The sequence below is a fragment of the Prinia subflava genome, chromosome 12 (genome assembly GCF_021018805.1).
Source record: "Prinia subflava isolate CZ2003 ecotype Zambia chromosome 12, Cam_Psub_1.2, whole genome shotgun sequence".
Lineage (NCBI taxonomy): Eukaryota > Metazoa > Chordata > Aves > Passeriformes > Cisticolidae > Prinia > Prinia subflava.
This window is the reverse complement of record NC_086258.1, coordinates 1,587,985-1,603,511: the sequence shown is the minus strand read 5'-3', so window position 1 is coordinate 1,603,511 and position 15,527 is coordinate 1,587,985. Positions and strand designations below refer to the sequence as shown.

General features: G+C 49.2%; 1 protein-coding gene across 2 annotated transcripts in view; it reads right to left on the bottom strand.

Annotated features, from left to right (window-relative positions):
* PNPLA7 (patatin like phospholipase domain containing 7) overlaps window positions 1–15,527 on the bottom strand; it is a 130,178-nt gene that overhangs the window by 36,057 nt on the left and 78,594 nt on the right. For both annotated transcript variants that reach the window (XM_063409725.1, XM_063409726.1), the window contains exons 23-26: window positions 11,917–11,980; window positions 11,288–11,456; window positions 10,036–10,218; window positions 8,963–9,081 (exon numbers count right to left, since the gene is read on the bottom strand). In XM_063409725.1, coding sequence (XP_063265795.1) covers window positions 8,963–9,081; window positions 10,036–10,218; window positions 11,288–11,456; window positions 11,917–11,980 — 535 coding nt within the window. The remainder of the gene's footprint in view (window positions 1–8,962; window positions 9,082–10,035; window positions 10,219–11,287; window positions 11,457–11,916; window positions 11,981–15,527) is intronic.

Sequence of the window (15,527 nt, the reverse complement as noted above, 5' to 3'; positions counted from 1 at the left end):
ACTCACTGATTTATTTTTAGGGGTTGTTTTCGGTTTGTTCAAACAACCTAATTCTAGGGCTGACCTGGATAAGGCTCAATTAGATATCCATTATCATCATCTTTTCCCGTAGGAGCCCACTTTCCTTACCTTACTCCTCTGGCCTCTCCAGAAGAGCAGCACAAGTGAAACACCAAAGGTGAAGTTTTATCTTTAAGGATAAAGAGTTTTGCTGCTTCTCTGTTATTTTAACTCCTGAATATTGCTCTGGAATCAAATCTAGATTTTTGAAAGATGCTGGGAATCCAGAAGCCTGCCTCTAGAATTCAGCTTTCCCTCTGGTTTATCTGCACGTGGCAATGGATGCTCCACTTGTGACAAGAGCACAGACACCCAGCATAGGACACTTCTCTGAGCATCTACAGGAGCAATTACAAGCTCTGAAGCACCCCCATGCATCAGTCCGAGCTTCAAAAAGGGATATCACACAGACAAATTCCACTCCATGGTGCCCTGAGGTACAGATGTTTATCTACACACACAAAAGCCATAGCACAGGTCACCAAGCAGCTTCCCCTCCTCCCAAATGCTCCCAGCCAGGTCAGGCTGGCTGTGATGGGGGGCACTGCAAAGGCCACAAGGATTAAACTCAGAGCTGTCAACTTTCTGCCTTCCCCAAGTCAAGACTGGAGTACAAAGGGATTACTCTGAAGAACAGGAACTGGAGGAAAGGTATTTCAAGTATTCAGAGGTTGGAGTGCGTTTTTTTTTTCCATGACACAAAGCAGATTGAGCCCCTTTTGTATCACTTTGATACTTCCCTGCTGCAGAAATCCTGCTTCCTCAGCTGTTACTGGGCACTGACAGACTGCAGATGCTGCACAGCAAGCCTGATTCTTCCATTTAAACCCAGGGAAGAAGCATTTTTCAAGTTCCTTTCATATCTCAGCTTAATTTGCTGGAACTTCAGAGCATGATCAGGATGAGGAATGGGATCCTTTTAGCAGCACATATTCCTCAAGACCTGTCTGGCTAGAGGAGAGGAAAGCACAGCCCTTACGTGCCAGCTCAGTACCTCCAGCAAGCACCTGGAAATGGAGCAGGAATTTCAGGGATGCTGCCTGACTGCATCAGGGAAGAGAAAGAAAAGCCAGGAATTGCAAAAAAAATCCTTGCTCTTGTCTCGTCTAAGTGGAAATCAGGAAATGGTGTGAACCCAGTGCCAGACAGGCTCCATCCAGGGCTGCCAGACACCAGGCTGGAGACAGGGATCTTGGCCAGCCCCCAGCAGAGCCCAGCACCCACATCCCACCTGCCAGAGGAGGCAAAGATACCCCCAGACCTCAGCAGCCCCTGCATCAGCTCTGATCATGCCTTGGCACTGCACCCAGACAGCACAAGGTGTCACCTGGTCACCCCTCTGCCTGTGGAGGGAACACTCAACTCCATCAGAATAATTGGATGGCAGGTTTCAAGCAAATTCCCCAGGCACATCCAACCCACGAGGCAGCAGAATAAATCCATTTCCATTTGGAGATAACAGCATCCTCCTGAAACCCCAAACAACTCCCCCTGGTAATGGTTTGTATTTCTCTTCCCTCTAAGTGCTCCAGAGCCATTTCAGGGCCGCAGAGGGTGACTTGCCCAGGCTGTGTTTCACCAAAGGAGAGCTCTGGGGGTTTAAGCCATTTCCTCATTTGCATCAGCAGCTGAGCCCCAGTCCCAGGAAATCCTGCCTGTCCCTTCCTCTCCCCAGTGACTGAACCCTTCGGAGCTGCCAGTGGCTCGTGGCACCAAGAGCACCTTGGAGAGGCTTGTGTTGCCCTTCCAAACCCCTCCTAGCCAAGGTCACGATGAAGAACAAAGGTTTTAGCAACAGTTTAGTTCCATCATTTACTTCTGAACAAGCATTTTCTCAGCCTATATTTTCTGAGCACTTCAGGAAAAAACACAACTCTGAATCCAATTTTCATACATTTCAAGCTGTCAGCTCTGTCCTGTGAATTTTAAGCACTGTGAGGCACAGACACCAAATGAAGGGGATCTCTGTGGCCCATTATAAACCACTGAAAACAACATTAAACATTGCAATCAAGAACCTATTTGCAAGCTTGGTGCAGTCCTGAAGCTCACTGCATGATCTGGAATGATTTCAAAGCCAAGTGCATTTCTGTTGACACATAGGGACACACCAGCATGGCAAAAAAAAAAGTGGGAAACTGCATTTTTTCACAATAGGTGAGAATCTCACAATTTGTGAGAGGACTTGTAAACAAAGACTGAGAAAGGAACTAAAGGGCAGATGTAAAGAAGACAGGAAGGAATGAGTGTGGAGAAAGAAACTGCAAAGAAACTGGGAAATCTCAAGGACTGGATGTGTTAGAAAGGGAAAAGAGACTTACAGACTGGTGGACACAGTCAGGTGGGAAAAGAAAAAGGGAAAATAGATTGTGTATGATCTAGATAGAAATAGAAGCATGGAGAAACGTTGTTAAGTAAGTTCTCAAGATATTACTTTTATCCTCCAGCACAAGGAACTGGTCACAACAGCACTCAGGCTCCAGAGACCCCTCATCCCTCCTGCCCTGGGGTGCCCCTCACCAGACTCAGCCCATGTTAAGTCCTGGACGTGGTAAGGGAGCTGAAAAACGTTTACTGTGCTCCAATTTATGTGAGGAACATCAAGAGCCCAGGAAATTCCCATGGGAATTTTCTTTCATCCCTTTTGTATTCTCTATATTGAGTGTCCTTAGGATCCCGTAAGGGAAAACATTGCTGTGTTTTTTCTGGCAGTGTTTTCCAAGTGTTTTCCTCTGGAGCTGCCTCCTTCAGGCAGCAAATCCCCCTCTCTCCTCCCACACACCCTAAGAGCACATTGTCTGGGTGCCTGTGGTCAGGTTTAATAGTTTAAGAAAGTAACTCCCCCCATACTTCCAGTTCCCTCCCTGTATTTGAGGTTCAGTAATCGATTTTAGGAGCCCACCAGCTCCATCTCAAGTTCTGCAGCTCTGCAGTGGCAATTTTAAACAACATCTATGCACACACTTCTCCTCCTGATAGGGGTAAAAAGCCTCCTATCATTAGTTACCTGTCTTAGCTGAGGAATAAGAATTAATCTTCCTTAGCTGCTGGAACGGAATCCGAAGCAACTGCACCATAAAACCTCAGAGTCTTCCCAGGAGGTTCTGTTATTGCCCAAGACTGAACCCCAGGATTTCATAACCACAATGCAGGAAAAGGAGCTGCAGCCTGGGAAGGGAGCTGTCAGCACCATGGGAGCAAACTCTCCATGCCAAGGACAGCACTTTGTCATTGAAGCAGCATTTCCACCTCAAATTTCAGCTTTTTATTCCTCAAATGTTGCATCACATGCTGGAAGTTGGGCTATGAGGTGTCAATCCTACCACTGCACCTCCGGCCAGCCCCCTCCAGTCCTTGGAGTCAAACCTCAGTCCTGACCCAGGGGACATCATCTTTATTAGGCCCTACAACCCTCACTAAGCTTAGATATTTTCTGTGCAATCTTCAGTCTTCCCTGTTTTTTCTCCCTGTGCTGCTCTCTGCTTTTGTGGACCATGGATCAAAAGATGAAATTGCACAAGGGATCCCAGCTCTTCTCTACAGCAGCAGTGCTGCAAAACAGACCCTCCCATGTTGCCATTTGGCCTTGGGAGAACTAAACATGGCCCCAAAATGCAGAGGTGCTATTTCCACCCTCCTTTCCTTGCAGCACATTTCTCAGTCATTCCCACTGTTGCATTACCACATTACGCTGATGAGAATTTAAATGTTCATTAATTCTGGCAGCTTGTCAATTTTTCCTTAATGAATTCAAGCAAGGCAAAGAACAGTGGCTTCATGAGTCCTCTCAGGAAAAAAAGCTGATGAGAATTTCACAGGAGGCAAGAAAGAAATTTCTTTTGCCTGCAGTGACCCTCTTGCCAAACACCAGACCTGCACCATGCAGTGCAGAAGTGAAACTTTCTCAGAGTTAAGATGGCAAAATCCAATTAAGGAGGAGGCATTAAGCATCTAAGTAACAGGGTAAGCACCAAACCCTGTCTCTTACCAATTTTTATGAGAAAAGGACAGAATTAAGAAGCAGCTGCCCTCAGCAAGGATGGGACCACAAGGGTTTTGCTTTAAGGCTCTTCTCCATGTTGGAGTAACAAACCAAACAGAAAAACAAATCAACCCCCAAAACTTACTAGTGCCTTTATTAATAATTTCTGACTCTGCACATGAGCATATTGCAGATTCAGCTTCTGTATCCTGCCAGCTCGGCCAGCACTTAATTGCTGGGTGTGTAATTAAAATGCTGCATCACCAGCCATGGAGCAGCAGCACCACAGCCCTGTGCCTGCTGAAGGCAGCCAGGAGCTCCCCAGACAACCTGAGGAGGAATATCAGATCTCACAGCACAGCACTTACTTGCCTTAAAGTGTTTCACATGGGTAGATCAGGTCATCAATCCCCAAACTCGATTCCCTTTTTAGCAGGATGGAGCGGGGGAAGCACCAGAGGGTTTGCTCCCAGGCAAGAGCTCCTCACCTCCCAGCCACACTTGCAGGCTAAAAGCACCAACAGTCAGAAAAGGAACACGATTTTCTAAAGTTCTCAAGTTCTCAAAATCTGTTTCAAGTTTTTCCTTATGGTGTGTTGGGAGCTTTGCATCGTTTCCTTTCTCCCATGATTGCTCAGGAACACAAAGGGGCAAAACCCTCCCAGGTATGCTGCCACACTGGGCTCAGCCTGCAAATACACGTTCCTGGACATGCACATGTGCATGCACCACGTCCCCAGGGGGCTGTGGGCACGTCCCACCCACTCCCTCCTTGTCAGTGTGACCTGTGCATCCCTTCCAGGCACTGAACGCTGCTCTGCCCATCCTGCCTGTGCCAGGGTTTTGTCTCAGTGCAGACACAGCACAAGCAAATGCCTTGTGCCTTCTTGAAGAACAGATCACTGTCTGGTGGCAGAGGCAGGACTGACAAGAAGGTTTTTATTCAAAGTTGCCTGAGTGAGCTGGAGCTGCAGCCAAGCATCACAGACACAGCCCCAGAAAACACTCAAACCCTCCATGTTTATTCTCCCTGCAATCCCAGAGTCAAACACAGAGTGCAGAGAGCAAATGTGATCCCCTGAGAGCAGAACAATTGAGATCTGCCTCTCAGGGACTCTCCCAGCCTCCTCATCCCTGGGTAAAATCATTGAATAGGAAGATGAAGCCAGGCTTTAGGGAGCTCAGCAGCAGCCCCTGAGTGACCAGCTGAAGATGGACCTGCCTGTTTGTCCTTCTCTAAGAGCCTGGAGTGTGAGCACCCTGCACGTGGCACAGGCTGCAGCAGCACACACAGACAGAGGAGACAACAGGAGTTCATCACACACAGAGACCCCATAACAAAAAGGGCAGAATTTGCTTCTCCTACACTGCTGCTTTTATCCTCCCTTTCCAGAGGGCCAGAGGTGCAAACAAAGAAAAGGCAGAAAGGACAAGTTGCTGAAACAAGCCAACTGCCCAAAATGAAATGGTCTGAGCCATCTGTAGAGTCAGCAACAAAGCTGCAAAAAACCCAGCTACTTGACACATCAAGTGCTGAGGTGAGATATTAAGTTTGAGGAGAAAACTAAACAGAAAAGGGAGAAATGAAAAGATGCCCTGATGGAATATCTATAAATATCCTTTGACTGCAGCTCCTCAGGAGAGGTTGAAATGCTCAGGGTGGGACTGGTGCCTGTGCAGGGACAGGAGTGAAGATCCTTGTGGGTCCCTTCCAGCTCAGGATACTCCGTGATTCTGGAACAGCTCAACCCATTTTTTTCCCAAAGCCTTAGGGATTCCCAGATAGTTCTGTAATAATTATTTACTCCCTACAAATTTTAGTTTTCAAACAGCTTTGCTAAGACAACCATAGCAAACCAAAGAGGGGTGGGCCGTACGTGGGAGGGCTAAAGGTCAGCACAATTATTTATGGAAGGTTTGTGCCTTTGTTGCAGGGCTTGATGTGTCATTATTCTTGCAGCTACACCTCAAAGGTATTATTTTCCTAAATACAAATCCCCTTCCCTTCCCTCAAACTCCACGACGTTTCTAACTAAAATTAAGTTAGCATTTAACAAAAGCAAAACACTGTAATTTTAGAACTGTATCACTTCAAGTTGTTTTATTTTTATGCTCAGAGAGAAAGAAAACCTTTAGTTCCTATGAGCCTTTTGTCATGACAAACCACAACGATAATTACTGGGAGGCTGCTCTTGGTAAAAGCTCCCAATCCGACTGTCACTGGGAAGCCAGACAAACATTCCCAAAATAACAGCTAAATAATTGATATTACTGGAGTCACAGAACACAATACCTTGAACAAATACCCAGCAGCCAGCCCCTGTCACTGTTGCTTCTCCCTGGCTGTGACCTGCGTGATTCCTGCTCTGAGAGCAAGGTGGGAGGTTACTCATGTCATTATTACCCAAAGGCCATCAACAGCCTGTGCAGAGACACACAAAGACATTCTCAGTCTGACTGTGCTTTAACCACAGGATGACTTTAAGTACCTAACCTAATCTCTTGAAATTCCCTTGTTAGCAGAAATGGGCAATCTAAGAATTTATTTTGCCCCTCCAAAGGCAGAGATTCAGAGTAATTCTGAACCTTTACATGGTTTGGAGTAATTTTGTCTTTTCCCCAGTCTTAATTATATTCTCACTCTGAAAAATCTTTATCTAACCACAATTGAGATGATTATTTAATGACTAGAACAGCATTCTGTACCTTTCCAGGGAAAACACAGTGCTCACACCATCCCTGTGCCAGCCTGGAACCCCTGAAGAAGCTTATCAGTCTGTGACATAGAAAATGTTTCAGAGAAGGAAGAAATATCCCATTTATCCACTCTGCCCTTAATCCTCTTCAAGTCCTCCCCATTCAGGGATGCAAAAATGAGCAGAGTGATGGCTAATGGCCCATGGCTCGTTGCTGAATGGGTGATGAGCATCCAGAGCCCCCACAGCCAACACAGCAGCAGAGCAGCTTTGCAGAGAGGGACAACACAGGACCAACACAGGGACCCTGCTCCTCCTTACCTCAGATCCTGCACACCCACAGGTGGGAGCTTGAAAATTAAGTAGTAGAATAAAAAAAAAATAAACAGTTTGGCAAAAATTACAGCAGTGTTACAGAAGGAAGGAAGGGAAGGAGCAAAATATGCTGCCAGCAGTACAGGAGTGCACATATTTAGCATGATACAGGCTCTGGTAGAGGCAGAGAGATCAGCTGGGAACAAAGAACAAACCACAAATGCTCTTTATCAGTGGATGAGAAGCCTCCTGAGATACTCAGATAAAACAGAAGCTCCCCTCTGCTGCTCTGCTTTGTGTCTCCACAGGACAGAGCTTGTCTCAGAAGTGAAATGCTGAAACCAGCTCAGGCGAGGGGCTGTGAAAGGGAGCAGGATCAAGGCACTTATGAGACACTTGAGGAACCAGCTCTGGCTGTCTCAGCACCAGGGACTGCTCAGGAGGAGCTGGCACAAAGGAGCTCCAGCCTTTCCCGCAGTGAAGGCTCCCCTGAAGCACATGCTGGCCCAGCGACAAAAATGTGATACTTCTGTGCACTTAGACCGTGTGCAAATTAGGGATTTCATTTTTTTGAGAGCTGTATTTCAAAGCACTCTTTTCAAGCAGGGCTTCAAGAAACAACAGCGATGGAGACAACGAAGGCGGCGCTCGCTTGAGAGAAAGGGTGACTCAATTCTGTCTCAACAGAAAACTCTCCCAGTAAAAAGGGATTCCAAAGAAAAATGCCTGCAATAATTTATTTCTAAAGCTCACTGGGGTTTCAGATGGAATTCTAACCAAGTGCTCAGCACACACCTTGTCCTTGTGTCTGCAAAAACATGCTCTTTCGGTAAGGTAAGGCTGACGAAGTGTATGGGCACCTGGGGGTTTGGAGGATTATCAAGATGAGAACATTCTCCATTAGAGGACATAATTCCTCTTACTGCTCAGACTTTGAAGAGCTTTGAAATACTGTGAGCCATTTTCTAATATAAGAATCCATAAGGGAAAAAAATCCATAGTGTAGGCCAACAGAAACAAACGTCATCTTTTGTGCCCTGGTCACCTCCTGTATTAAACCATTATGAGAGGCCCCAAGAGGTCACAAACGCTCATGTTCCCTCTGCAGAAATACTCCACAAACCTCCACAGCAGGATGAGTTTGTGTAATTCCTCAGTGTCTCCTCCCCCAGTCTCTGTTACCCTGAGGGATCCGTCCCAGCCCAGGAACAGCTCCCAGATCTGGCAGATGCACCAGCACTGAATCCTCGAGTGGTCTGGGCTGGGAGAGAGCTTGGAGCCCGTGCAGTCCCAGCCCCTGTGTGGGCAGGGTGTCCCAGCACGGGCCAGGCCGTGCCCTGGGTGTCCCAGCACAGGCCAGGCCATGCCCTGGGTGCCCAGCACAGGCCAGGCTGTGCCCTGGGTGTCCCAGCACGGGCCAGGCCGTGCCCTGGGTGCCCAGCACAGGCCAGGCCATGCCCTGGGTGTCCCAGCACAGGCCAGGCTGTGCCCTGGGTGTCCCAGCACGGGCCAGGCCGTGCCCTGGGTGTCCCAGCACAGGCCAGGCCATGCCCTGGGTGTCCCAGCACGGGCCAGGCCGTGCCCTGGGTGCCCAGCACAGGCCAGGTTGTGCCCTGGGTGTCCCAGCACAGGCCAGGCTGTGCCCTGGGTGTCCCAGCACAGGCCAGGCTGTGCTCTGGGTGCCCAGCACAGGCCAGGCCGTGCCCTGGGTGCCCAGCACAGGCCAGGCCGTGCCCTGGGTGCCCAGCACAGGCCAGGTTGTGCCCTGGGTGTCCCAGCACAGGCCAGGCTGTGCTCTGGGTGCCCAGCACAGGCCAGGCCGTGCCCTGGGTGCCCAGCACAGGCCAGGCCGTGCCCTGGGTGCCCAGCACAGGCCAGGCTGTGCCCGGGTGCCCAGCACGGTGCCTACCTGGCCCCTCCGCCGCCCAGCACCAGCGCGATGGCGTTGCCCGTCAGCACCCGCGCCAGGCGCGAGAAGTCCGAGTGCCGGTCGGGGGCCTTCTGGGACACACGCTCGTACATCTCCACCTGCAGAGAGAGCCGGGCACGTCACTGCACGGCAGCCAACAGCAGCTGGCCAAAAGAGGCTGCAAAGATGAGACTGGAGCTTCTCTCTCGTGAGGGAATGCTGGAGGAGCTGGGGCTGCTCAGCCTGGAGAGGACGAGAGTGAGAGGGGACCTGACCCCTGTCTGTCCCTGTGTGCAGGGAGGGCTCAGGGCAGGGACCAGGCTCTGCTCTGTGGGGCACCACAGGAATGGGCAGAACTGATGCACAGGAGCTCCACCGGGACAGGAGGAAGAATTTCTTTTCTGTGCAGTGACCAAGCACTGGACAGAGACAAGAGAGGCTCTGAAATCTCCCTCATCAGAGATACTCCAAGCCTGTCTGGACGCAATCCTAGTGACTACTCCAGGGGACCCTGCTAAGCAGGGATGTGGGACTGGAGGAACTCCAGTGGTCCCTTCCAGCCTGAAGCTGTCAGTGATTCTGTTACAGCTGTTCTTCAAAGGAACAGAGGATTCTGAACCAACCCAACAGTTCTAGTGGCCAGTGGCCTCTCCATTTTTATAGCTGCTGGGGGTAGCACAGAATTTCCTTTAGAGCTCTTTCTCCTTCTTAACAAGGATCTGAAGGTCTTGGGAAGCATCCCAGGCTGCCTCAGCCTCGTGTTTAGCATGGCTTTGGGAAGCACAGGGATGCTCCCAGCAAAAAGGACTCTATGGCCTGTACACACCTTTCATTGGGACTCTGAGACAGTGATTACTCTTTCAGAGTATCAAAAAGCCAAGTCTGCATCCATGAAAGAAACCTGTCCCCCTTATCCCTCTTCTCTAAATCCAATTGAGGCCAAACAGATCTAAAGAGAACACTGTGTGTGTAACAATATGGTGGACTCATTATCCCAGATCCCCTGTGATACACAGATTACACATCAAGTGAGGGACAGCAAGAGACCAGCCCCCAGCCCAGGAATCCCTTACCAGCTTGGGCAGGCTCCTTTTGGAGAAGACTCTGCGTGGGCAGTGGATGTGGAGGTGAGCAGAACACCAGCTCCGCATGTTGAGCCACTCCACAGTGCGGGAAGGGAGGGGCCCATCCTCCTTATGGAGCAGGATCAGCTGCTTCTGGGCTCTCACCGCCGTGTTCTCCAGCATCCTCTCCAGCTGCAGTGATGGACACCCGAGGAAAGGGCACTGAGTCCTGGCTGCTCCAGTCCCAGGGTGAAACACACCCACACACCCCACACCCCTATTCCCACCTCAATCCAACGCTGCAGTCACAATCCCCAAACATGAGTGATTTAGACAACACTGTTAACTCTGGGCTTGCACAGCACACACAAGCCTAAAATCAGCCAAGGATTCAAACCTGAATGGTTCTGACTTAAACCAGGCCATTAAAGGCACAGCACAGGCAGGCACTGCTCCTGCAACGTGAGATGCTGCCCGAGCCAGACTCGAGCCCACAAATATTCAGTGTTTTCTTCTTTCCCTCCCCATCAGTCCACTTTTTTTTTCCTCCTTGCATTTCTGATTTTGATTTTTTCTTGTTTTTGTTTTAGGCAACTGCTGGCAGCTTGTTCTGCCTGTGCTTCCTGCCTCCCACACAGGGAGAGCCCACACAACGAGACACACACGAAAGCTGCACGTGGGACCAGCCCAGGCTCTTTGCAGGTCAGACTCAGCACTTCACCATCCTAAAAAACCCCACCTGTGATCCCTTTTTAAAATTTCTTGAAGAATTTTTATCTGATCAGAGGACTTTGGTAATAAAATATAAACCCATAAAAATAGATGGTAAGGAGAAAGAACTTACAGCTTAAGATCTGTAATAAAATATAATAAATAATTCATACACTGTAATTTAGATCTACTTTTTCCTAAGCACACACCATGAATTTCATCCAGGCAGAAAAGAATTTCTCCCTCTGTGTGGAGACCCAAAGAAATTCTGGGCAGAAACACAAAAGCTTCAAAGCAATTTTTGATTTACCATTCGCCAAAATGACCCTTTGGAGGAAAAGAACTTTGCTGGAAGTACTCCTACATAAAACTCGCCATTTCAGAGGATTCTCGTGCAATTCTTTTGCTATTCCTAACAGGCATTTCTCAGGAATATTTCATTATTTATGCCTCACTGGGTGTTAAACCCAGGAAAATACACGAGTGTAAAGCAAGCTGCTGTGACCTGGGCTGTTCCCAGTGCCAAGAGGGGAAGGAGCAGCCCCCACACCTCTCCCACGGTGGGCTCCTGGTCCCCCAGCCCCACGATGAGGATGCAGTCGGCCTGGCGGATGCAGCGCTGGGTCCAGGGGGTCAGGGTGCTGTCAGCCTGGTACAGCACAATCCTGTGGATGTCCTCCTGCTGGCCCAGCCAGCTGGTCAGTCTGTACTCATGGAGGCTGGGGACAGACAAGGGAAACAGAGAATTCAACTGGTGCCCTATCACAGCTCCCAAGAGAAGAGAGGGGAATCTCACACAGGCAGAGAGTGACATTTCCTGCTGAGCCAGGACCTGCTCCCAGCTCCTGCTGGCTCTGTTTCTCCAGGATTTATACCATCAGACAAATACCAAGGCAGGAGGATACAGTGATGCCTCACTTCACTAATGCTTCCACAGCATCCCTTAGCATGAGCACACTCAGAGCAATTCAGCTTTTCCAAGTTCACAAGTGAGAAAGTAACTGTGGAAAAAACGCACCCACACCTCCACCAAATACTCTTGAAACATTATTGTCTCCAACACCTGGAGCAGAAGGCCCAGTGTATGTTGGAGAACAGGATTTTGTTCCCAAACTCTGTGTATTTATAGGAACAGTCCAGTGTCTCTGCATTTCCCTGAGCAGTGATGAGGGCAGGTACCTGTCCAGAGCAGCAGAGCCCAGGCGCTGTTTGATGTTGTCACTGGTGAGCAGGAGGGCAGGACCTGGGGGAACAAGGAATTTCACCTGTGAACACCTAAATTTGAGCTCCTGGAGAAAACTGCCCAGAGAAGCTGCAGCTGCCCATGGACCCCAGGAAGTGTCCAAGCCCAGGCTGGATGAGGCTTGGAGCAGCCTGGGATAGTGGAAGGTGTCTCTGGCCTTGGCAGGGGGTGGAATGGGTTTTAAAGTTCCTTCCAACCCAAACCATTCTATGATTCCAAGAATTCAATCCCATGAATCTGCTTTGAAGGTAGTGATGGATCAGTGCATTGATCAGAGCTGGCACAAAGTCCTCACAAAATTTTTCACACTTTTCTAGGAATGCATCTTCCACTTCTACCTGTTCCCAAAGCTCTGTTAATGCATTGATCACAACCTGCAGGCTCTGTTACCCCATTCCTCAGTGTCATCTATGATCACAGAACCATGCAATGGCTTGAGCTGGAAGGGACATTAAAGCTCATCCCAATCCATGGGCAGGGACACCTTCCACAGGACCAGGCTGCTCCAAGCCCCCTCCAGCCTGGCTCTGGTGACAGCTCCTCTTGCAGCTGCATTTTCACCAACTCAGCATTCAAAATATTCACAGACCCTTACAGCCACAAGAAGGCCAGGATCCTGTTTTCAAAGAAAAAAGCTGTTCCCCTGACCTTCCAAAATACAGAACTTGTTCATCTTGCATTGAGCCAACTCCCCAGGTGAATCCTCAAGATCTCCGCAGTTTCACTACTCCTTACTCAACATGAAAACAGGAACCCCAAAAACATTCCCAAATCTGTAGGGCACAGTCAAACTCCACTACTTACACAGACACATCTGGCAACAACCTTAGATCTGAACTGAATTTTGGTGCACATAAAGCTTCTTACAGGCACTTTAGTTTAATTTTCTTATTAGCAATTCTATTGCAGCAGCAATTTGTGCCAGATGTGGTGGAAGTTGCAAAGTGACTGCAGCTAAATTAAAAAAATGCAAAGAAAAGAAAACTTAAGGGAATAACTGCGCACCTAGAGAAAATATGACCTGTCTCTTACTGAGAGACAAATTCATATTTACAGAACATGACAGAGCAGTTGCATTCATGTTTTCATTGTGCAATCCCTCATTGTTTCATTAACAACAGAACTGAAATTTATGTACTAAGTAACAAAACACTTCATTATGTGAAGAGTCTCAAGGCAAGGTTATAATGTGTTCAGTAAAAATCAAGGAACTGTGAACAACCAACATGGGAGAAGGTCACAAATTCACACTTCTGTGTTCAGAAAGCAAAACCCACAGGTACAGACCTGGAACTGGCCATCCTGACCTTCAGGGGCAACTCATCTCCCCCCTCAGTGTCCAAGTTCTGCTGCAAAGGCTTCACACTGTTTTAATTGACTCTTAAGACTTAGAAGTTCCCAAGTGTCATTTTTCATCTTGTCCTTTTCAAAACCCAAATAACATTTGCTCCTTGCTACACTGATTATCAACATAGAGCAAACAGAAATGGACAAAAGTATCCCACAAGCAGAGAGCAAAAGGTAAGAGCTGGTGAGGAAGCACAGAGAGGAGGATAACTCAAGGACAGAATTTGACTTCCCCAACCTCCAATAAAAGTTCTGGAAGTTGGTTCCTATGAAAGCCACAAGTCCCGAGCAGAAGGAATGAGCAGCATTCCCAGGGCAGATCTGGGCTTGGCCTGCCATCCCCTCCTCCCTCTGCTGCCCCTTGAGCCATCCAGCAGCAGGGAACAGCTCCAGTGTTAGGGTGGGGGTTATCACCACATCTTTAACACTGGCAGATTCTTTTATCTGATTCACTGCCTGTCAGTGTCAGTACCTGTCACACTGTCAGTGTTGGTCTGGTACAGCTTTGAAATGGCACAATGGGATAGGAGAGATCTCCTGAGGGAATACTGATGGCACTGCACAGGAGAACAGCAAGGGCCAGAGTGCAGGGCAATCCTGCAAGCACTCAGCAGCACAGTGATCATCAGTGTTCATTAACGTGCCAGAGTTCTCATTTAATAGGAAAGTTAGGTGGATTAAACTTGTGTTCCAGGGTATGTGGCTTACAAAGCTTTCTGGCAGTGGTGGCAGTTTAGCAGGCAAAAACAAACAGCCTGGAATGCCAAATGAGCTGAGGAATGCAACAAAAATGCTAAGTAAGAGAGACAACACCAAGGGAACAGCGTGGGCACCTCTGGCTTTAGCCCCCTACCCCGGGCACTGAGGTCCAGCAGCATCAGCCCCTGGTGATGCCCTGGGGCCCAGGCCCCAGGGGGACACCACTGAACCCAGGGGACACCATCAGAGCCAGTGACCTGCAGCCAGAACAGCTTCCACCCAAGGAGAGAGGCAGAGTCTGAAGGGCTGGGGTGGATCTCTGCGCTCCTTCAGCCACAGGCACCTTGACCGTGGACAACACGAGTCCAGGAAACACCAGAAGAGCTCTGGAGAGACTTAGAAATCATATCCAAACCTCACTTCTGATGTGGGAAAGCAGCAGTTCACAGACCAGGACACACAAGGGTGCCCAGACAGACCCTGGCTGTGTCAGCTCAGGAGGAGCCTGCCCAGCATCCTCCACATGCCAGGGACACGGGACAAAGATTCCCAGACCTTCACTCATCCCCAGCATGGAACACAGTGATGCTTCCAACAGAACCAGCTTGTTTTGTCTCAGAAATACCAACCATCTGCTCTGTACTCCTAGTCTCTAGCACGCTCCCAATTAATCAGCCATTAAAACCCCTCCATTAATGCGACCAAGAACACCAACATATGTGAGCTCAGAAAACAGAACCAACAAAAGTGTTATTTCAACTAAACTGCTGCAAGCAACCAAGTCATGAAAAAATATCATTCCCATCCTGGAGGTTCAAGGCCAGGTTGGACAGGGCTTGGAGCAAGCTGGGATAGTGGAAGGTGTCCCTGCCCATGGCAAGGGGTGGGGTGAGATGGGCTGTAAGGTCCCTTCCAACCTAAACCATTCCAGGATTCTGTGATGATTCAAATCCACAGGCTCAAACAGCCACACCTGCAGGCAGCAGTGACCAGGCCAATGTGCTGGTACATCCTAAAGTGCTTTGTCACAGTCACACACCTCTAACCACCCCTCCCCAAACCTGGCATCAGCCTCAGGGGCAGCAGGGACACTTCCCTGCACCCCTCAGTGTTCTGTCAGTAGGATGAGAACAGCTCAAAGCGAAGAACAGGAGAGGTGATGTGAGGTAACACGGGATATTTCTCCAAGCCCTGTGTGTCTCTGACAGCAGCCAGCAGCAGATTGCTGGGGAGGAGTATCAGAGCAAGGAAAACTGAGTGCCATTCCCCGAGCCTCCAGCAATCCACAGCTTGCTCAACCTTTTGGATTTCTAACCCTGAGGTGGTGACATCCAGTAGCCTGGGGGATTCTTCTGTCAGCCAGGAGCTCACAGGGATCCTAAGGCCAGCTTTTCTGTGCTTCAGGCGAGAGAACTGCAGGCAGTGGCCTCACCCCAGGCCCAGGGATGGTGGGTTCTGGGAAAGCCTCCTGGAGCACCCAAAGCTGTGCTCCAGAGCCATC